Source organism: Littorina saxatilis, linkage group LG1 (assembly GCF_037325665.1).
Source record: "Littorina saxatilis isolate snail1 linkage group LG1, US_GU_Lsax_2.0, whole genome shotgun sequence".
Lineage (NCBI taxonomy): Eukaryota > Metazoa > Mollusca > Gastropoda > Littorinimorpha > Littorinidae > Littorina > Littorina saxatilis.
In genome coordinates, this window is record NC_090245.1 from 8,937,439 (window position 1) to 8,960,555 (window position 23,117).

Consider the following 23,117-nt stretch of genomic DNA (forward strand, 5'->3'; position numbering starts at 1 on the left):
ATCAGTTAAGCTGAGGTTAGTCATGTGAATACACAGAAAAACCTTTATTAAAAAGATTCACTCAAAACTTGACCTTCAGTAAAAAACGTAAAACAGCATGACCTGCCAATAATCAAATACTGGATCATTGACATGGTGACCACAGGGTATTCAAAATCTATCACTTAACCGTATAAAGCTATGTACCTTTTCGAATATTTCAATGTTTTCGGTAAAACGTAGGTTTGGCAGACCAAACAATAAACATTGTACATTTTGATGATCATTCGGTAATGTGTGTATAGTTAGTCTTCGGACATCATCGTAATTACTACAAAATAATGAATAATGTTCAACATTTTCATTTCGATATCCGCACTGACAAGTCGGGTTATCACTTAAGTGGCGTTTCACCATATCATCATTTAAATCGCTCATTTCTAATCTTAGTCTGCAGTGTATAATTCCGTCTTTTCTCTTGCCATAATAATATTGAGGAGGAACTTTACTATCTGAACGACATAAAAACGGTTTAAACTGGCCAATTGATTTTGTTAATTTGATATTATCTGGTAGAGAATTCCATGTTCGGGTAGTGCTGGGAACAAATGACTTATTATACAATTCAGTTCTGTGTGGTGGTACGACCCGTTCAAGTGGGTTTCGTCTATGATAGGGGTTCACAGTCGAGACAAGAGGAGGCAATAAATCAGCCACGTTCTGAGAACATTTCCCATGTACCATTTTATGATACAAAATTAATTTATGTTTTTCCCGTCTTAGTTTTAAACTACAGAAGCCTGATTCGTCATATAATTTTTGGTGGCTTGTTCCTTTAACTGCTCCAACAATTACCCTTAAGGCCTCGAGGTGGAGCTGTTCCAAAATGTTAGATAAAACTTCTGTACAACTGTCCCAGACGACATCGGCGTAGTGACAATCAATTGTCGGTGGTCAGTTCATTGCCGCGTACTTTTCTGAGCCTAAACGCGGTCAGTCGACGTACATGTCGTAATGAAAAGGCTTGTTCTTAATTAATCAGACGAAAACTAATCCTGACGAAAACTAATCCTGTAGTTTGGTCACCTCGCTTTGGTAGCGACCTTAATTAAGCCAAGGCGCCAAAAGGCTTTAAGTACACGATAGTGTACCGTAATTGCAGTAATGTTGACGGGCGCAGTGGCGTGGTGGTAAGACGTCGGCCTCCTAATCGGAAGGTCGTGAGTTCGATTTTTCCGATCTCCCAGGTCAACTTATGTGCAGACCTGCTAGTGACTTAACCCCCTTTGTGTGTACACGCAAGCACAGGACCAAGTGCGAACGGAAAAGATCCTGTAATCCATGTCAGAGTTCGGTGGGTTATGGAAACACGAAAATACCCACCATGCCTACTCAATGAAAGCGGAGTGAGCTGACTATGCTCTCAGAGTAGGCCTATAGTGTGGGGAATCCAAATGGGCAAACGAGCTCACACGTAACCAGACAATTCTGGAACGCTGAAGAAGAAGAAGAACTTGAGAAGAAGAAGAAGAAGAAGCAGTAATGTTATCCGAGATCGAGTCAGTAAAATCAACAGTAGCCTATTTGCACCGCAAAATAATTACATTCTGTTAAGTTCAAAGCCAAAACGTGTTTTGCTCTTCGTGGCAGTTTAGATGTGAACGATTTGTCACTGTCGAAAGCTGTTAAAGGTGTTTTATTTCGCAACTTTGATTTTAATGACGGACGAAAGACTACTTCCTGTCACCATGACCGTTCGCGTTTTGCAACAACAACAAAATAACAAAATATAAAATAAATAACGCAGACCCATGAATCCACGGTCCGTTTCTGTTACGGCAAACACTTTTTTTGAATTATTTTGATCCCCAAAAACGGACACACACACGCACACACACACGCACACACACACACACACACACTCACACACACACACACACACACACACACACACACACACACACACACACACACACACCATAATTTAAGATGATTTTAATGTTCGTATATTTGAGACAATAATGACGGGGTTTTTTAATAAAGTTTATGTTTCAAAAAATCTTTTAAATTCTTTACTTTATTCCCGCCTACGCGCACACGTGCATCTGCGTGGTTTTGACATCAGATTATTATTTTCATCTTTGCTATTATACGGGCAAAGACGTGATTAGTTACCCAGAGCTAGTTATTTTGCGTGACGTGGGTATGGCATTACAGTTTCATTTCGTGCTGACAGCCTTCCGATACGCTAGGACGAAATTAATTATCCACACCCACACAGATAATAGCTGTATCTTATTCTCCTCAGTCGAAAATGGGAAAGGAACGCTGTCGATATCTGATTACGCACAGGAGTCGATGCGGCGCGAAACACGAAGCATCTACACAGAAATAAAGTAAACTGACACCAATTGATTTTGGGTGTTTTGTTTGTTTTCCCAACGCGAAATACACAAAGGCACTTTACACTGAAGTGTTCTACTTTTGAACACACTTTGTGCAACCAGTTGTGAACACTATGTGAACTACTAAGTAATTCTACTAGGAAAAATCACGTAGCACACTGACTAAATAGTGTTTACCCGTGTGTGCTACTTTTGCTGGTAGAATTAGGCACCAGGCACACCGGGCACACACACACACACACACACACACACACACACACACACACACTGAACACACACACACACACACACACACACACTGACACACACACACACACACACACACTATACCCATACCGGCCGAGTACCAAAACATGATAAATACATAAATAAGTCAAAATAAACAAATTCATAAAAATTGTTTTAAGTTTGTTCGATCTTTACGTTATTACTCGATTCGTCACTTTAAACTTGATTGCCTGTGAACTTATTTGTTTTGAACATTATGTGTAAAAAAAATAAAAAATAAATTGAATAAACCTGACTGACGACGACGAAAAGAGAGGCAAGGATTTGGCTGTCCGTGTCTGTGTGTTCGCTGTGTGTTTTCATACACCTCATTGTTTCTCTTACGCTCAGAAGAAACAAAGAGAGTTTTGTTTCGCGTGCTGGTCAGGTAAGGCTTCGCTGTGAAAGAAAGGTGCGTGACATCACTCTCCCACACTAGCGATTGGCTATCTCTCATATTTACAGCGCAGACCCACCCAGCAAACGGCCTCCCACTTCATCAAGGCTTCGATTTTTAATCTCTATGGAAACAGACAAATTCTAACTGTTTCCGTAAATGCCACAAGGACTCGCCCCCAAAAAGCAGAAAATACCATGTGAGCGAGCGAAACGCGCGGTCAATGATTTGTGTGGACGAGAGAACGCTCTCGCAGCGCGCGGAGGGAGGCGGATGGAACAGCCGGAGCATTCCCTCAAAGAACGACCTACGCGTGAAGCTAGGGGATCAAACTGCAAGCCGGTGCACAGGGCACAGGTAGGAAGGAGAGAGAGCAAGATGGTGTGAAAGCACACAACCGTGGCGACCAACACCGTTACAGTTGGCTTGGCATCAGCCAGTGAAAGAAAAGTGCCTTTGCATGAAAGGAAACCTGCTTGGTGTTGGTTCGACGTGTTCATTTTGTGAAAGCTTTCCGCGAGTGACTACGATCGGTGAAGATGTCAAGGATTTCCCTTATTTGCACGACAGTGCCGTTTGAATAGTGCATCACACGGGATATTGTTTTGGTTTCGCTTTCCAGTGTGACGGTGTGCATGGCTCTAGTTTGTGATTGTGCATTAGGATCCGCTTTTATTATGATGCATCAGATCGTGCCTGGTGTGTGCGTGCTTTGATTCAGGCGGAATATAACCGCAGAGGAATATCGGAGTACCCATCCTTCCATTTTATCAGTGCACCTTTACTCGGCGAAAATATGGCGTCTGCTGCTTCTTCACTCTCGGCGCTTTTAGCGTTGTTTTGTGTTCTCTCCTTGTGTGTGAGTACGGTTATCGGTGTGTCGTCTCGGACCACACGAAGCAGCGATTTATCCGTCCTTTCCACTCTGGACAGCGAGTTTTCCGTGGATCATTATTTCACATCGCACGATGTTCACCACGACACGCGGTCCTTGTGGACAAGACACAAACGAGCAGTACTTCGTCTCGTGGATTACCGAGCTGACCCGGTTCCAGAGGACCGCACAGGGATGCTGTTCACCGTATCTTCTACAGTGTCTGACGCCATGATGAGGAGGTTTACGCTCAACGGTACCTCGAATTTGGTCACGGTGGATGCCACCAGCGGTAACGTTTACCTGGCCAACGGTTCACGCTTGGACTACGAGGATGAGGAGATGACACCGTTGACAGTTGTCATCAAGGCCACGCTCATCACAAACCCCGAGGGTACGGGTATATTTGATTAGAAAGGTCAATGGGTACGGGTACTCTCTGGTCTACCCCTTATGAAGTCACAGGCTGATAGTGATAGGATCCATTTTTCTCCCGTGCTTGTTGATCTTGAATAATCTTCCCACTGACTATCCCCCCCCCCCCCCCTTAAGCGGTACACTTATCTGAGGGAGAAAAGCTGCTAAGCATGTCAGTTCCTTGCAAGTAAAGGAAATTAATGGTGAAATTTTAAAAATTTTACCCCAAAATATGATTCTTTTATTTTGAAAACATGCACCAAATGGTAACGTCCCTTGAAATTGAATGACGGAAGGGAATGATTTTTCGATGAGGTTAAAATACCTTTTTTTAAAAATTAGACCCCATGTCATGGGAGCACAAGAAATGACGCTACATTTCGATTGCGAGAAAGTCGATTTTCCCAAGCCTGAATCTTCTGATCCAGACGTCGGAATACTGTCAAATTTAAAGGAACAAGAGAACACACAACACAGACTTCATTCCATTGTTTTTTTAATTTCTCCACGGCAAGGGAATTTTTTTTTTTAATTCAAAATCGCCAATCATGTAATTTTTGTACACACATGTGCCAGCGTTGGGCCGCCCTACCCATGATGTAAAATACCAAGGGTCATTCATCTGTGCTTGGGAAATAAGGTGGGATAGTCAGTGGGAAGTAAGATCAACAAGGCCTGTGCGAAAAATGGTCTTGGGAGTAAAAAGAGAGAGAGAGGAGAAGAAGGAGTAAAATGATATTGTTGCAAGGAGATAAACTATGTCAGTATTAGCATGACATTGACAAAAAGACGTAGAAAGTGTCTGGGGGCATGATTCCTTTTGTTCTAAATGTCAGAGGCATTTCCATGGCAAATGTCAGTGGCATCGTCATGATCAGCAAAACAAATATCAGAGAAGAAAGCTAATCCGATAATAAATGGGAATATGTGATTCAGTCGTACCAGGATTTGTACATGATGTATATACATATATATATTTAATAAAGTTGTTGTATGTTTTACTTTTGAGCTGGCCTGCCTGTCAGTGTTACATGTGAATTTCAAAAGATGCGCAATTGCTTTAGACAGCATCGTTGGAAATTAAATATATATATAGAAATTAATGATTCCTAAATTAAACCCAGTCCTCTTCCCTATTTTCTAACTTTACCTGTCTGATGACTTCAAAACTATACATGAGTCATTTTATTTCTTTTCTAGTCCAATAGCCATTGAGTCGATTGACGGTGATGGATCAGACTAAACTAGTTGGAATTTTTTAATGAGCTTTTAAGAATGCCTCAGGCACCTAAAAAGCTCTTTTGTCCTAAAAATTTCTGCGAGAAGTAATAAAAATAAAAAAAGGTCAAATTTAGACTACAATTACAAACATCGTGGGGCCGTGTGGACCCATGCTTCTCAAAGTAGAAAAAGCGTGCATCTTTGAAAAGCATGGGTCCACACGGCACCACGATGTCTTCCGTGTGTAGTCGATAACCCGGATTGGCGAAGGTTAACATCATGGGTAGTGATAGGCTACTGATACAGTGATAGTGAAACAATGCCTCCAAATGAGAGGCTTGATTTCAAATGAAAGTGAGGGGTTCTTGAATGCATCAGAAATACCAGTCAAAACGCCCTGTTTTGTGAAGCCTATAATTGTAGTTTTTATCTGGGTGGAAAGGACAATCCAGGGGCGTGTTTAGAACAGACATGCAGGCAGGCTAAAGCTAGCCGCTGAAGCCATGTGGTTATTCCAGGCTGCAGGCAGGCTGTACAGTATGGAGTTCCACTTTCTATTTGTACTGCCTACTTGTTCCATCTGCTGAGCATGTCTGGCAGAGCAGGTTCGCTGTGTATGCTTACCTCAAGCTGTTCTCCTGCGTTCTTCCACCTTCTGTGTCTCATAAGTCAGGATTCTCTCATTTCTTTTCTGCTGTTTTCTGAGGCTACATACTTTTTCAGAAATATTTTGGGGGGAAGTGGGTTGCTGCTTACGCACATAGTCAAACATACATGTATACATGTATATATATATATTCGCTGCTGCCCTGTTAATTTATTTTACCTGTTTCTGCTCAGGGTTGGTGCAAACCTGTTTTATGAATCATGTTCAGGAAAAGGGAAATGCAAAGCAAATGTAGGGGCAGGGGGGTAAGATTCTGAAGGAGAAGAGGGGTTGTGGGGGGAGGGGGTGTGCTGGGGGACAGGGACTGAAGAGCAAGTGGCAGTTAGTAGACTAAGACTAGAGAGAGAGAGAGAGAGAGAGAGAGAGAGAGAGAGAGAGAGAGAGAGAGAGAGAGAGAGAGAGAGAGAGAGAGAGAAAAAGTGGATGCATTACACGCCATTAGGTTAAAATTGACTTTTAAAAAAATCATTATAGTCATTTATGTGGTCTTAACTCTTAATCAGGTTCAGCAAAGAATGCAAGCAAGGAATATCTCTATCTCAGTAATTGAAAATGTTATTCATAGCACATCCTGTGTAATACAGAGACTTTACCCAAGGGATTCACGAACAAGTAACTTTAGATCATAAGTCAGCTCTGATAGATGTCTCGAGCTGTCACACACACACAGCCACAAAGTGTGTCCATTATTCTTGTGGTGACAAGTCTACCTTTGTAGAGCCCTGGGGGGCCCTTTTTCTGTCCGAATCCACTTCAATATCAAATCTGTGTATTGCCTTATAAATATGCGTCTGTTGTTTGAGTTTATCGCTATGTCCTTGATTGCTATTACAGTATTAGTATCTAGTGTCACTGAATATTTTCATGTGGATTTTTTGTGCGGTACATGTATTTCTGATTCTGTTAGTGTTACTGTTTTGTGTTAGAGATGTTTAATTTATAGCCAACGACAGATGTTCAAGAAAGGATCAACTCAAAACCGTGTTCATTTTCAGTTTATCTTGTAAGTTGTACAAAGCAAAAAGTACTGATGATCAGTATCACTATCAGCCTATGGATCAGTATGATTATTTTCTGCGTTCATGGAAAGAAATCACTCAGAGTCGGATTTTCTGATACTTCGGGAAAGTATTGGGTAACAAAGGAACATTTGCAGTGAAGTGAAAGACTTTACTGGCTTTAAAGCATCAAGGTTGGTGTAAGATAGTAACCATGGTGACACAGTAATCATTTTACCAACCCCCATTCTGCTGTTAATCAACTTATTGATCGCCTGAATTCTGTTTGAGATTTGTTACATGTATTACACTGTCACAGTATTAACTATTACTGTGACTGTATGAGAGTTGAGCAATATTATCCCATTCCATCACCTCCTTTTAATAAATAGGTCAATGGGTGCTATCTGTATTATTAGTACAGTCCTATCAAATTCCATCACCCCCATATTTTACATAACTCTGTCCAGACTATTACTGTCAGTACAAAGGTATTATCGCACTAGTCACAAGGGGGAGCAAAGCAAGCGCTGGCTGATTTTCCCAGGAGACCCCAAAATAATGTTGCCCTCGGGGTGAGCGCTGTCAGTCCATGCGGATAAGCACACGCTACAACAATGGTCTTTCTGTCAAGTGCTGCAGCCAGCAATATCAAGCTACGCACAAGGTGTGGGGGAGAAAGCACCACAGATAACGGGAGATGAAAGAGGAGGGGGGGGGGGGGGTGAAAGGGGAACAAAGGGTTGGGGGGGGGGGGGGGGGACAAGCATGATAGGTAGTGTAGGTAAGAGAGGGGAGCTAAACCTTTCAAGTGGATTGCTTGGTAAGGGGGGGTGTGGATTCTTCCAGACTGAGATAGCGACGATCGAGAGAATGGAATGGAGGCGAGGAGAAGAATGCCCCAGTATAGCCCACTAAGTGGGTTTGCATTCATTTACCCAGAGAAAAATGTGTTCTTGCAATCTAGAATTGGTAGAAAATGGCGGGGTTGTACGGGGTGACTCAAATAGTGAAATATATATATAATATATATATATACATGTCCCTTGTGTGGTTTTGTTGAACAATTTGTTTCCCTCAGCGTGAAAGAGAAATAGAAATAACGACCAAGATTCTGATTGAGAATGAGAGTGTCACTGTCAGTCTGGCAGAGGAAGATATCAAGCGGTTTAAAAGCAATGTGTGGATTACGTTGCAGTTCCATTTTGGTGATTGTCTGAACCTGTAATGTCTCACTAGTTACTTATAACCCTCGAACACCAAAGCGTAAACGGTAAAGGACAACATTATTAATTTTATAAAACACTTTGAATGCGTTGCAGCTATAACTATAAGGAAATGTGTTCTGAACCTCTTCTGTCTTATCACCACGACCACAAGTGAATCATCTTAGATGGTCCACTTGTGCATAGACCAAAATTCGGCTAGGTCAGGTCGCACACCTACACAGGTCTGTTCTGTCTTTTTCTCGCAGACAATACGCCCCTGTTCTTTTGTTGACTACCCAAAGTCATTGTATTTGGCATTTTTGGGAAAACCAGATGTAGGGTATATGTATATATATATATATATATATATAAAACATCAGAAATTGTGAAAGAAACAATTGAAAGTCAGCAGAGACTTTCTTCCGAGATTTGTTAAAATCTCTTAGCAGAGATAGAGAGAGAAATAAGTATCCCTTTGCAGACAGCCTATTGGGAGCATCAGACCCTCCTCATATATATGCCGTTAATGTTGTTACTATGTTAGATCCATAAGCTATGGAATAATGGACAGTCACGCATCTGGTGTCAGTACAGCGTGAACCTGCGCGCGACTTTCGGTTGTTTTGGGAGTCTCTATGCTTTCCTTTCTATTTGAGGTTTTCACGGACAGCTTTGAAAAGGCACCGTTCCTTTAGATTAGATAGGGAGGTAGGGAAACGTACCCAGGGAAAATCAAGGCCAGTCAGATTGGACTTCTTCAATGCCAGACAGCTCTCTCAATGCGTTGAATAGATCTATCTCTTCCTCTGTATCACAGTCTCTGCATGGTACCATGAACATTCTTAAAGCGTCGAATAGATCTTCCTCAGTGCCAGATTGCGTTGAATAGATAGCTGTGTCAATGAGCAGCCGTACGTATTCTTTCCCAGCGGCTATTCTCGGCGTTTGCAAGATAAGACTGTCCGTGGCCTTCAGTCAGTAAAACGGATGGGTCACTACCGGTACCAGTACAAATGGTTTCGATCTTCGAATGCTGGGATAGACTCGTAGAGTAACAGGATGGGGAAAGAGAATTGTAAGGGAATGTTTCAGAGGATTGTCAAGGGCAGCCAGGCTTTATTTCTTGTGTACTAAAAGTCGCACTGGTTCACTTAATTAATTTGGACGTTCTCTAGATCGATTTTGGTTGAATGTTGCTATTCTTCCTGGAGAGTGCTGTTCAATGCAGTGTCAGCAGTCTGCTCAGTCGCGACAAGGGAAGCTGTGACGCACATGATACTTAGCCGTGGGGTCTTCGACTGAGGTCATCAACATCATCATTGAAAATAACCACCCCACAAGAAGTCAACTGGTTCTGGGTCAAAGCTGTGTGTGTGTGTGTGAGTGAGAGAGAGAGAGAGAGAGAGAGAGAGAGAGAGAGAGAGAGAGAGAGAGAATTGAATTGAATTGAATTGAATTGAAATTTATTTTACGAGGGTGACAGAATAAGCAATGTATACATGCTTCTTTTCATCCGGCCCTCGCCCATTGAGGGGTAACAAACAAGAAGAAATAAAAGATAAGTTTAACAATAGTACAAATGACATATTTACCATAATTAACATGTCAAGCAACCAATAAGACATTTTAAGATGCATTAGGATTCTTTAGCAATGCTTGAAAATTATATATAACAGGGAAATATGTGTTCGTTTAAAAAAAATATAAAAAAATTAAAAAAATCCTTCATGAATTATATATATATAATCATGTTTTTCAATATAATCAGAGAGTACAGTTATATTTTGCCAGCTGCTTGATAATAGTTTTTATAAGTTTTGTAAAAGAAACAGCATGTAATATTCCTTGAATGATGTTTCATGAATTCGTAATTTAATTATATTTGGAATGGCGTTCCACATAATTGCTCCAGAATATGATAGACTCGACTTGTATAGGTCAATTCTTGGAGTTGGTGTAATTAATTTGTTACATTTTCTATAATGATTTATTTTGAAATTTGAGGCAATGAGTGTAGGGGCATTCCCTGACATAATTCTATGCATCATCACACCTTTGTTATATGCAAATCTATCTCTGATTAAGAGAGAGAGAGAGAGAGAGAGAGAGAGAGAGAGAGAGAGAGAGAGAGAGCTAGAGAGAGAGAGAGAGAGAGCATACATTTCTTTTGTGCTTACGGGGCCTTGCCCAAACTCTGCGTCAACTTATTAGACAATAGACACGCATGGAATCTTGGTGCAGCAATGCAGGTTACGCCCCATGACGGGTCCCCTTTGCATATATTTTATTAGCATTTCTCTTCTCTCCAGATCACCTCTTTATCTTTACTCCAGCGTTGGAAAGTATAAGATCAGGAATGCAAGGCCACGAAAGATTGAGGAGGGTGATTGGAGGGGGGAGGGTTTTCTCCTAAAATGTGTTTGTGCCAGACCCAGATTGCTGGCACCAGTGAACGCAGCAGTACAGTTGCGCCGGGTTACATGCGGTATAAATGAGTCTCCAGAGAATTTAATTCACAAGCGCCCTGCTCTTCAAATGCACTTTTACTTTGAGGAGTGCAAAACCAGAAATGCGCAGCCGAGCGAAGAATTGCAAATCAAGGCTAGGCATGAAAGAGAGAGAGAGAGAGAGAGAGAGTGGGTGTGCGTGTGTGTGTGGCGGTTGCGTGAAAAAATAGGTCTCGAATCGATGAAAACTTTCTTCCAGAGATTGAACGGTAACATTCTCACAGAGTGGGGGAGAGAGAGAGACAGAGACAGAGACAGAGAGAGACAGACAGACAGACAGACAGACAGACAGACAGACAGAGAGAGAGAGAGAGAGAGAGAGAGAGAGAGAGAGAGAGAGAGAGAGAGAGAGAGAGAGAGAGAGAGAGAGAGAGAGAGAGAGAGAGAGAGAGAGAGAGAGAGAGAGAGAGAGAGAGAGAGAGAGAGAGAGAGAGAGAGAGAGAGAGAGAGAGAGAGAGAGAGAGAGAGAGAGAGAGAGAGAGAGAGAGAGAGAGAGAGAGAGAGAGAGAGAGAGAGAGAGAGAGAGAGAGAGAGAGAGAGAGAGAGAGAGAGAGAGAGAGAGAGAGAGAGAGAGAGAGAGAGAGAGAGAGAGAGAGAGAGAGAGAGAGAGAGAGAGAGAGAGAGAGAGAGAGACAGAGACAGAGACAGAGAGAGACAGACAGACAGACAGACAGACAGACAGACAGACAGAGAGAGAGAGAGAGAGATGTCAAGCCAACTGCTTGCGTTCAATAATTCAACAATTTGTAAGCAGAAGGGTTTCATTAGCAGGTCGGCGAGTGCTAACTGTTACTGCTTCGGGGGAGAAATGATTGCAGGCTGCAATAACGCGCCAGTTTATTATCCGTTCTCTTACTCCTGGAACGCTGTTTTCTTATGTGCTTGTATTTTTTTCGTTTCGAGGAGCAAACTTCAACTTTCCTCGTGTGTGTTTGTGTGTGTGCGAGGTTATGAGAGAGAGAGTGAGAGAGGTGTTTCGTCAAGTTAAATATGTGCCAGTTGTAACGGGTCAGTTGGCCTTTACAATGAACTTTCTGAGTTCTGTCCTCTGTCTACCATCTCTCTCTCACTCTCTCTCCCTCACTCTCCCCCCCCCCCCTCCCCCCGGCATCCTGTTAGTCATAGACCTCTTTTCTTCCTCCCTCTGTGTGTCTGCGTCTGTTCCTAATTCGATTTCTGTGTCTAAAAGTCCTGCTCTTCTTTTCCTCTTTGCTTTGTTTTGCCACTTTCTCCCCGTGGCTCTGTGAAGTTCAATCTCTGTAAAGCCCATTCCACGACCGGCGTTCAACCTTACTTTACTGCACGCGCGAGCAGTGAACGCGGGTCTTTGTGATCTTTTGACTTCACGCTAAAGCAAGACTGATCAGATTACAGAGGGCTCGACCGTTGCTCAACCTGGTCAGCAGCTTTAACACTTCGGTACCACCAGGTATACCAACTAAACCCGCCTAATTAGATTGCCGTAGAACAAAACGCAGGTAAGGGATTACCACTGTGACAAGAAAAGCAGTAGGCGGTATTTTTGCAGCTTTTTGAACCGACCTAGCCCTTAGGGTCTGGTGAAAACAAAAGAAGAAAAAGTCTCCCTCACTGAAGTCTGTACTGGCCATATAAGTTCTGTGGTACTGGCAATGCTTCCACAAAAACAGTAAAAGCCTTCTGCTCGGTGGAGAGGAAAAAGAGAAAAAAAACATTCCTTCCCCGCGGGTACACCGCTTGTACAGTAAGAGTTAGCGAGAAATTACCTGTGTTTTCACTCTCTTCGCCTGACTGCCCTAGCTGAGCTTTTTATTTTCACTGGCATACCTAACTGCTCTCCGGCTATTGTGTGGAAAGTTTACCCAGTGACATAGCCGGTAGAGGATGGGGCAAATATTATGGAGCACTTCTTACCGCTTTTTATCCGCCTCGCTCCATTGATTACAGAGGGTTTATTGTTATTTGGTCTTTTGTGCATTTTGCAAGAGCTTATTTTTCAGTTCGACGTCTCACTTGAATACTCTTGGCTTTAAGATTGAAAGTTAAAGGAATACTGTGCTCCAGTCAGTTTTAAGAGAAATTATTCATATTTATTATTGAACGGACACTGGCTTTATTCCTAAAGTATCTTTTTTAAACAGTGAACAGCGATTCCTGCGTACCATTGAAGCGGTTTGACAATAATACGAAAGACTCAAAGAGCTTTCATTTTTGATGAAGAGAGAGAAAGATTTCTTGTCTTTCTGTTTATTTAAGTCACATCGTTTGTATCTTTTTTACAGTCGTCCACCTCGTGGTACTGAAAGTGGAACACAATTATTCGGACTTTCTTGAGCGAATGAAGCGGGAAGGGGGGGGTAATTGTGTGTGTGTGTGTGTGTGTGTGTGTGTGTGTGTACAATTAAAAAGTTATCACACATTGTAAAACGTATAGAGTCGGTGGTACTGGCTGTTCGTGTGGTAATGGTACATATTTTGTGTTCGTATCATGTAACACGCCGTGTCCAGTCGTCTGTCTACTCTGTAGAATGTAAGCCCATTATGCAGGGAGTTTTTCTCTAATCCAGTTGAAATTGAACTAATTCAGTTATAAAACACGGTGGAATGCGATGTGGATGCAAACGAGTTTGTAATAGTATGTGCTATTATACGATGCATTTTGCACCCCCCGCGGGTTAGGGGGAAGAATTTACCCGATGCTCCCCAGCATGTCGTAAGAGGCGACTAACGGATTCTGTTTCTTGTTTTACCCTTGTTAATAGTTTCTTGTATAGAATATATATATAGTCAATTTTTGTAAAGATTTTAGTCAAGCAGTATGTAAGAAATGTTAAGTCCTTTGTACTGGAAACTTGCATTCTCCCAGTAAGGTCATATATTATTGTACTACGTTGCAAGCCCCTGGAGCAATTTTTTGATTAGTGCTTTTGTGAACAAGAAACAATTAACAAGCGGCTCTATCCCATCTCCCCCCCCCTCAAAAGATGCATTTTGCTCAAAGGTCAGAATCATTGGAATGGAGCGTTCCAATTGTACAGACCCACATTTTCCCCACACGCACCCACGCTTTACAAACGACATTGTCCAGCAGACATTCAGTCAACCGAGGACTAGTCACGTCGCAACAAGGAGACAGATCCGATCTCGTTTGTCGGTGAAACTAATTCAAGTCAGTGTCACAGAAAGTGTCAAACATTTGACATTGATTTAAAGGCCGGACTACCCGGTACTTTGAGGCGAAAGGGTTTGAAACCGTCACAAATAGCGGGTCATTACCAGTTCCTTCCTCTGACTCACAGTCACACACACGCTGAGGGCCTGTAAAAACGAGGAGTTGGGATGAGGAGAAGGCAAGGGGGTGGTGATGGGGGAGGGTGGAGGAAGGGGGACTGTGATGGGAGTGGGAAATCGGGGTGAAAAGTTTAATATGAGGATGAGAAGGAGGCACCAAATAAGATCGAAGCATGAAGAATAGTTGCTGAAGTTTTGACAAAGTTCTAGAGAAAGCGGTGGTTGGGGGGCGGCGGGTGATTTTGATGGTGGTGGTGGATTGCAGGGTTGGTGGCATAGTATGTTGGGGAGTAGTTATGATAGAGAGGGAAAGGGACAGGAGAACGACGGAAAGAAAGAAAGAAGCAATACAAAGCATCGAAGAATAATAACGATCTCTAAAAGGGTTTTTGTGTCTGGGAGGGGGGGGGGGAGGGGGGACAACATCGGGAAGGGGCTTGAGATAACGGAATTGCGGGAATGAGAGAGAGAGGAGAGAGGAGAGAGAGAGAGAGAGAGAGAGAGAGAGAGAGAGAGAGAGAGAGAGGAGAGAGGAGAGAGAGAGAGAACGAACTAACGAACTTTTATTCAAGGATGGAGATTTTAGGCTGACGCCTAGTCTTACAATCTGTCCCTGCTAAAACTAAGACAGGTATAAAAAGGGATACAATTAAACAAATATATTTTAAAAAGGACAGAGAGAGAGAGATGTCTGTGCAAAACTAACTAAAACTATAAAGGAGGAAGTCTAAAAAATATATGATGTAAAATCGATCAAATAATGTATTAATTAAGAAAACTGGAAGGCGTAATCAATGCAAGTCCTGGTAATAATGATATAAATTATATTCATAAGAATATAATATACATATGTGTGTTTCGATGACAGATGGGGGAAATATTTGGGCACACACTCTCTCACCCTCTCTCTCTCTCTCTCTGATCGGGGTCAGCATTTTCTGCATGGCCACATCGCGTCAGGTCGCCACACTCAGCCAGGGGTCCCAATTTGTCACAGTGTTTGAATGCTCCATGACAGTTCGTCCAATGTTTGGATTTTCTCTGACAGTTCGTCAAATATTTGGACGAGAGTGGCAGCCTCCCCTCTGCCCTTCCCCACCCTCCCGAACCCTCCACCCCCACCCGCTCTGTATCTCCGTGTGATCTGGCCATATTCTGTCAACAGACAAACAATGGTTCATTAAAGTTCGAGGGGCGGAGTGTCATTGTCAATGTGAAGACAAGGAGTGATGGTTGTTGAATTTTCTGTTCAGACAGCGGTGTGATTGTAGTATCGAAGAAGGGAAAGAGTGTTGTTGAACTTTCTGGAGAAGTTCACGCCCAGAAGTAACAAATTGACTGCTGTTGATTGAAGTTCATCACAAATTCCCAACCTTGGGCAATTAAAGATTCTGTATTCTGTATGGTTTGAGTGCGATCCCAGTTTTACTTTTGAGACTATTTATAGGGATGTAGGATGGCAGCAACAAAGATTGGTCTTGTGTAAATTTGGCTGAAATGTAAAAGGGAATTTTGATGTTGGTTACAGTCTCAAAGCTTTCAAGCCGCTTTTGTAAACCTGCGTTATTTCATCTTTGTTTCTCTCTCTTAAAATTACTGGTCAGGCAGTTGCCCTTCTGTCTGAAAGGGTGCCACGTCATTGTGTATGGTTGTGGTTTTGAGCGATGGTTCTGTTGATGACTTTCAGAACAACCCCCTTACTCTGACGTCAGTATGACTCGTCACATTTTGTGTTTACGGGTACGGGGTATATAAAATGATATTTTGCACATACCTACAGACGTTCGATCATGGCATGCAAAGATAATACTGGTGGAAGGGAGATTGTGCCGTTCGATCATGGCATGCAAAGATAATACTGGTGGAAGGGAGATTGTGCATGAATTTCAATACACAGTCACAGTTCTTGTATAAAAACAAACAAACACCAAGAGCTAAAGGCGATAACCACTAGAGCACATCTTATCTCTGTGGGGGATAAGCCAGCGAATGTCACCTCTCTATTGTTGCAGAAATAATACTTAATAGAGCACGCAATGTCACCTTGACATCAGACGGAATGTGTCACATGTAAAGCTTGAGTGAATGAATCACCTTGACAGAGTTAGACAGAGAACAATCCTTCGCTGATACGTATGAAATTGCCCTATTTTTTCTACCCATTGCGAAGGATTGTGCATGCTTGGAGCGTAACACTAATTTGCACTTACCATTGAAACTGAAAGGGAGCGTCTCCGTTATTTCCGTCAGTCATCATTCCTTTCAGCCTTGGCAGTACATATTAAATATGTACACACAAAAAAGAGATTATGAGGTGAAGAAAACCAGTAAACTAGGCCGTGATCGTCTGATACTGATAGTAACTTAGCTAATGTTTGACTCAGGTGCTATCGATGGTGGAATCATTTTACGGTATAGCAATAGTAGTATCAACTAGTACTGGTAGTATTTCTCCTCCGAAAGCGGCGTAAAGCTGCCTAAATGGCGGGGTAAAAACGGTCATACACGTCCAATTCCACTCGTGCAAAAACACGAGTGTACGTGGGAGTTTCAGCCCACGAACGTAGAAGAAGAAGACTAATAGTATAAAGTGTACAAAAGATAGTCTACGGATAGAACATCTTTGGGTGTACCAATAGTGCGCAGGAGATTAGGAGAGGGTGAAGGAGAGAAACGAAGATGTCGTTTGATTTTGTGTGATGTATTTCTGTCATACTCATAGACTATAAATATGCTGTAAATGTAACGTTTTGTTTTGTCAATAATTAGACGTTCCAATAACCTACAACTTTTGTTGTTTTTTATTCTGAATTTTGGAACGTTAGCTTCCTTTCTGTGCTTGTATCCATTGTCATGAACAAAGAAGAGGATTTATTGATGTCCAAAACAACATGTGGGGAGCATCAGATAAATTATAGTGGTTTCAGGTTTATTTTTCATTTCCAAGTGCGGGGTTGTAATATTGTATTGTATTACTATGTAATATGTTCAGTATTGCGACACATAGCCGAGTTATCACGATGCATTGTGTACAGTGAACCCACACCACGAGACGAGATAGGGAATTTGAAGAAAAAATCAAAACTTGACTAAATGTTAAAAGAGTAATTGGATTTGACTGAGTTTGAGCACATGGAACTTTTGTGGGGGCGGTACAATCTTGTTTATATCTGCGCTAGTGGCTGGGTCGTGTCCACAGGGAGGTGTACAAGGGTTACGCTGTCAAAGCTTGCTTGTTTCTACATTTAGGCAACAACAAAAAAATAGGTGTGGTTAAGGTAACATAGCCCCCAAAAAATAGGGTAGGAAGGTAGGCAATCACTTTTTTTTTTTAAACTTTTTTTTCTAATGTGTACAAATTAAACCTACTTGACAGGGAAATAAGTGTGCGACTCGAGCGCTTTCGCTTTCATTGCGTTTTCTGCACTCGGTTTTTGTTGTTGTTTTGTTTTGACAAATGTAATAAAAAGTTATAGGGTCTGCCCCTAAAAATAGGGTAGGTCGGGTTACCGTAACCACACCTATTTTTTTTTAGGCCTTACACTAGTGCACCTATACATCGAGTTTGGTACTGGACAGGAAGTTTGAGGAAACTCGAAATCAATCTGTATCACCCAATGATATTTGCATTAGGTCCATAATTAGTTCTGGCTATTCTACTAAACACGCCTTAAAAGTAAACGAAAGGTTCAAATGAGAAACATTACACAAAAAAACCAAGACAACCATTAAAGTACCGCATCTTTGTTGCATTATTTCACCGGCCCCTTGGACTTTTGTGCGCTAGTGGCTGGGTCGTGTCCATAGGGAGGTGTACGCGTGTTACACTGTCAAAGCTTGCTTGCTTCTAGTGTTGCACAAGAAGCATGCAGACGTCGATTTCGGCCCTGGACTTCTTCTTCTTCGTTCGCTCAGACAGGCACTCCGGTACGGTCCTCCTGACAAATGCTGCTGTCCGCTGAAGGGTCTCTACAGGGCCGTAGAGCTTGTCCTCACTGCTGTGTCAGAAGCCAGAGTTCTGCTCTCAGGTTTTGGTGGATTGGACAATGCTGGCTTTCTTTATTTGGTGTTTAACGTCATTTTCAACCACGAAGGTTATATCGCGACGGGGAAAGGGGGGAGATGGGATAGAGCCACTTGTCAATTGTTTCTTGTTCACAAAAGCACTAATCAAAAATTTGCTCCAGGGGCTTGCAACGTAGTACAATGTATTACCTTACTGGGAGAATGCAAGTTTCCAGTACAAAGGACTTAACATTTCTTACATACTGCTTGACTAAATTCTTTACAAAAATTGACTATATTCTATACAAGAAACACTTAAATTGACTATATTCTATACAAGAAACACTTAAATTGACTATATTCTATACAAGAAACACTTAACAATGCTGGCCCTGGACAAGAAGTTTGAGAAAACTCAAAATCAATCTTTATCACCCAAGGATGGTTGCATTTTAGGTCCAAAATTAGTTCTGGTTATTCTACTGAACATGCCTTAAACGTAAATTTCAAATGAGAAACATTAAAAAAATTTTTGTTAAAAAGACACCACGACAAGCATTAAAGTGCTGCATCTTTGATGCATTATTTTCACGGCTCCTTGGACCCTCCTTCCCTCCGGTGACCTCCCCCCCCCCCCCCTATTCTTTAAACGTGAACAAAGTTAAGGGGCTGTTTTTGCCGGTACCCCCCGCGGGTTAGGGGGAGTCCCATATTGGTTGGGACGAGAAAGAATTTACCCGATGCTACCCAGCATGTCGTAAGAGGCGACTAACGGTTCTGTTTCTCCTTTTACCCTTGTTAAGTGTTTCTTGTATAGAATATAGTCAATGTTTGTAAAGATTTTAGTCAAGCAGAATGTAAGAAATGTTAAGTCCTTTGTTCTGGAAACTTTGATTCTCCCAGTAAGGTAATACAATTATATTGTACTACGTTGCAAGCCCCTGGAGCAATTTTTTGATTAGTGCTTTTGTGAACAAGAAACAATTAACAAGTGGCTCTATCCCATCTCCCCCCTTTCCCCTATCCCATCTCCCCCCTTTCCCCGTCGCGATATAACCTTGAATGGTTGAAAACGACGTTAAACACCAAATAAATAAATAAAGAAAGTTTTTGCCGGTGTGTCTTTGTGTTGTGGAGTTTTATCATTTAAACCTCGGGTATGAAAAAATGCAATCATATAGATAGTGAAATAGAGCTTAAACAATGACCACGAGTTGATTACTGGAAAATAAACCACGAGTGGGTATTTGCAGCCGCTTGGTAATTCACGAGTGTGCGGAGCACACGAGTGAATTACCAAGCGGCTGCAAATACCCACGAGTGGTTTATTTTCCAGTAATCAACGAGTTGTCATTGTTTAAGCTATTTATACAACGAACAACACGGGTCGAACATGCAGTCATGCAGACGACATTTTGTAGGCAATTTCATTTCAGCCTAATCACTCAGAGTGTCAAATGCGCGTCATTCAAATAGTCCCTATTCTTTTACTTTATTCTTAGTCTCCGACTCGTCGGCATTATACTTGTCTCGTTTAAATATCGGACCCCATTGCTACGATTACAACACAATAGCGTTTATATAGCTATTCTGACATTACATTCTGTGTTAAAATCATGTTTTTGTCAGCAGCAAGAACCAGAATGGTCCATGTCGTTGATTGCAGACGACGGTTCCCTTTCCGCATGAAGCCACGGAAATAACCGAACATTGAAAAACCCTCGGACATGTATTACGGAGAAAACTCGGGATAACCGGATGTTTAGCATTACGTCAATATGCTAGGAATCATATGACGTCATGACGTATCGTGCTTGCCTACGTAGATTGTATATGTTCGAAAGTCTGACTTCTGTTGTGAATTCGCGTGGTGAAGACTGCGGTAAATCTGTAGATGATAAGAGAACAAGGATTGTCTCAGAAGAAACGACTAAATGTTTCAGACCGGTAACTTCATTTCAACATTGCACTATATAATGGACGTTCTATGTGACAGGAGAGTTTGCTGATTTTGTGTTAAACATTGGAGAGATCGTCTGCTAGAATCAGAGATAGGTCGCTTCAGATTGCAGCTTCTGGAAATTTGCAAGGTTTGTTGCCTGTTAAAGAACTGGATTTTACACGTAATGTATGTCATGTACAGTAAGCAACAACAAAAACACACACAAAGCAAATGGCATCGTCTGTCGACTTGTCACAGAAAGAAACCTGGCGAGGTACATGCGTGTACTTCATACACGTCAGCCATTGTTGTTACAGTTTTGAGTCAACATTGTACGTATTCTTCCGCAACAGGGTCCAATCGTCTGGGTTTCAAATGTTCTAAAAATAAATTCTAGTGTTGATTATTTTTTAGCCCTCTTTATTCTTACTTCGAATAATCCACGTGTGATTTTTGGGTTTAATCAAAGTAGTTCGTTCTAATTTCTCACTTGTCTAAAAATAATCAACCAGATTTAATCCACCCCTCGGTTGCATTGCAGGAGTTGTATAAACTCAAATAATTGGCTTCAAAATCGATGATAACGCTCACGTTTCTTCTCCTCTGGAAACTGATCCTCATTTTTCCACCGCCTTCATAAGGCTCCTGTCACGCCCACGAGGACGATCGTTTTAACTTGTCTCAAGTAACGATCCGTTTTCCACTTGCGATCTTCCATCTCTCTCTCTCTCTCTCTGTCTCTCTCTGTCTCTCTCTCTGTCTCTCTCTCTGTCTCTCTCTGTCTCTCTCTCTCCCTCCCTACTCCCCCCTCGATCCCCTCACTCTCTCTCCCTCTCTCTCTCTCTCTGTCTCTCTGTCTCTGTCTCTGTCTCTGTCTCTCTGTCTCTGTCTCTCTGTCTCTCTCTCTGTCTCTCTGTCTGTCTCTGTCTCTCTGTCTCTCCGTCTCTATCTCTGTCTCTGTCTCTTTCTCAGGTGACAAACAGTAAGCCAACAAAACATGTGAGCCATTGTTCTTCTCTCTGTTTTCTCTGTCTCTCTCTCTCTGTCTCTCTCTCTGTCTCTCGCTCTCTGTCTCTCTCTCTGTCTCACCTGCCCAACCAGTGGCTGATAGCTCCTCTTTCATTTGAAACTGATCCCCGTACGTTGACTCGTCTTTCTATGAACGATCCACTTTCCACCTGTGCAGACTTCTTTTGTGCTTGTGTGTGTGTGTGTGTGTGAGTGTGTGTGTGTGTCACTGTGTGTGTGCGTGCGTGTGTGTGTGTGTGTGTTTGTGCGTGTCTGTGTGCACCTCCCTTCTGCCCATTCAGTTTTGATGGTTGTTGAGCTTGCTCTTTCTTTTCAATCTGACCCTCGTGCGTTGACTCTTTATTTCAAGTTGAACGATCCGCTTTCCACTTGTGCAGTCTTCCCTTTACGTGTGTTTGTTTTTCCCTGCCTCTCTCTTGTCCCCTCGTGTGCAGTGCAGCTCGGGAGGCTGGAGGCGTCAGGGAAGTGCTGTCTATTGATTCTCAATTTCAACTGTTCCTCCTGCGCCGGAGAGGGCTCAGGGTCAACAGCTACTTTGCTCACACAACATACCCTTTGGCCGTGTAAATGTCCTCTGAGCGACATACCCATTGGCCGTGTAAATGCCCTCTGAGCGACATACCCTTTGGCCGTGTAAATGCCCTCTGAGCGACATACCCTTTGGCCGAGTAAATGCCCTCTGAACAACATACCCTTTGGTCGTGTAAATGCCCTTTGAGCTACATACCCTTTGGCCGTGTAAATGCCCTCTGAGCGACATACCCATTGGCCGTGTAAATGCCCTCTGAGCGACATACCCATTGGCCGTGTAAATGCCCTCTGAGCAACTTACCCTTGGGCGAGTAAATGCCCTCTGAGCGACATACCCTTTGGCCGAGTAAATGCCCTCTGAACAACATACCCTTTGGTCGTGTAAATGCCCTTTGAGCTACATACCCTTTGGTCGTGTAAATGCCCTTTGAGCTACATACCCTTTGGCCGAGTAAATGCCCTTTAAGAAACATACTCTTTGGCCGGGTAAATGCCCACAGAGCAACATACCCACAGGCGGAGTAATGTATGCCCCCCCTCACGCTGACAGCGGCCAACTGGATACAAATCCAGCGCGCTACCGACTGAGCTACATCCCCGCCCATAGTGGATATAACTCACTGGACTTTCAAAGCCACTTTGCGGTCGTTTATGCCTCGGTCTCACATCTACGAATGTCACCAGACTTTAGGTAGTCGGCTGGAAGTCGGAAGAGGTCGGAGAGTTCCGATGAGAATTAGCAATTTTGTTTTTGAAAAGTCGGATAGTTCGGAAGGCCCTTCAGACTGTTTTGAAATTTTCAAAACAGTCGGAAGAGCCTCCCGACTAAGACGAATAGAAATTTGTCGGGTGGTTGTCGAAAGCGTGTCGGTTTAGTCGTAAGGCGATTCTGATTAGTCGTAACGGTAGTCGGAAGACTCGTAAGGGTGGTCGGATTTGTCGGTAGCATAGTTTCGCTCGGATTAGTCGTAAGGGCAGTCTGATTTGTCGTTAGGACAGTCGTTAGCTAGTCGGTTTAGTCGTTACACTGGTCGTGAGAGTCGGCTATTGTTCGGAAGTTTTTCAGCCGGGCCTGTCGTAACTGCAGTCGGAATTGTCGTTACTGCAGTCGGAAGTGTCTGGACACATGTCGGATTTGTCGGCCCTAAAGTCGGGTGGTTGTCGTCTGCTTGTCGGCTACATGGTCGGATAAGTCGTAAGGACAGGTCGGGAGTGAAATTTGGAGCCGAATTTGCATCCGACACTTCCGACCTAGCCGACTTAACTATCCCCGACACTTCCGAAAAATCGTATAGTATGTGAGACCGAGGCATTATGTGCGTCATAAACTCCGCTGGGGTTGGTTGAACATTATTATTGTCATTCGGCTAGGGGTCCTCTGCATGATATTGATCGGAATG

General features: G+C 42.7%; 1 protein-coding gene across 1 annotated transcript in view; it reads left to right on the forward strand.

Moving 5' to 3' along the window:
- Positions 1-3,375: 3,375 nt before the first annotated feature.
- LOC138958345 (neural-cadherin-like) overlaps positions 3,376-23,117 on the forward strand; it is an 87,645-nt gene continuing 67,903 nt past the window's right edge. The window contains exon 1 of the mRNA XM_070329497.1: positions 3,376-4,316. Within this exon, the coding sequence (XP_070185598.1) occupies positions 3,845-4,316 (472 nt within the window). The 5' untranslated portion in view covers positions 3,376-3,844. The remainder of the gene's footprint in view (positions 4,317-23,117) is intronic.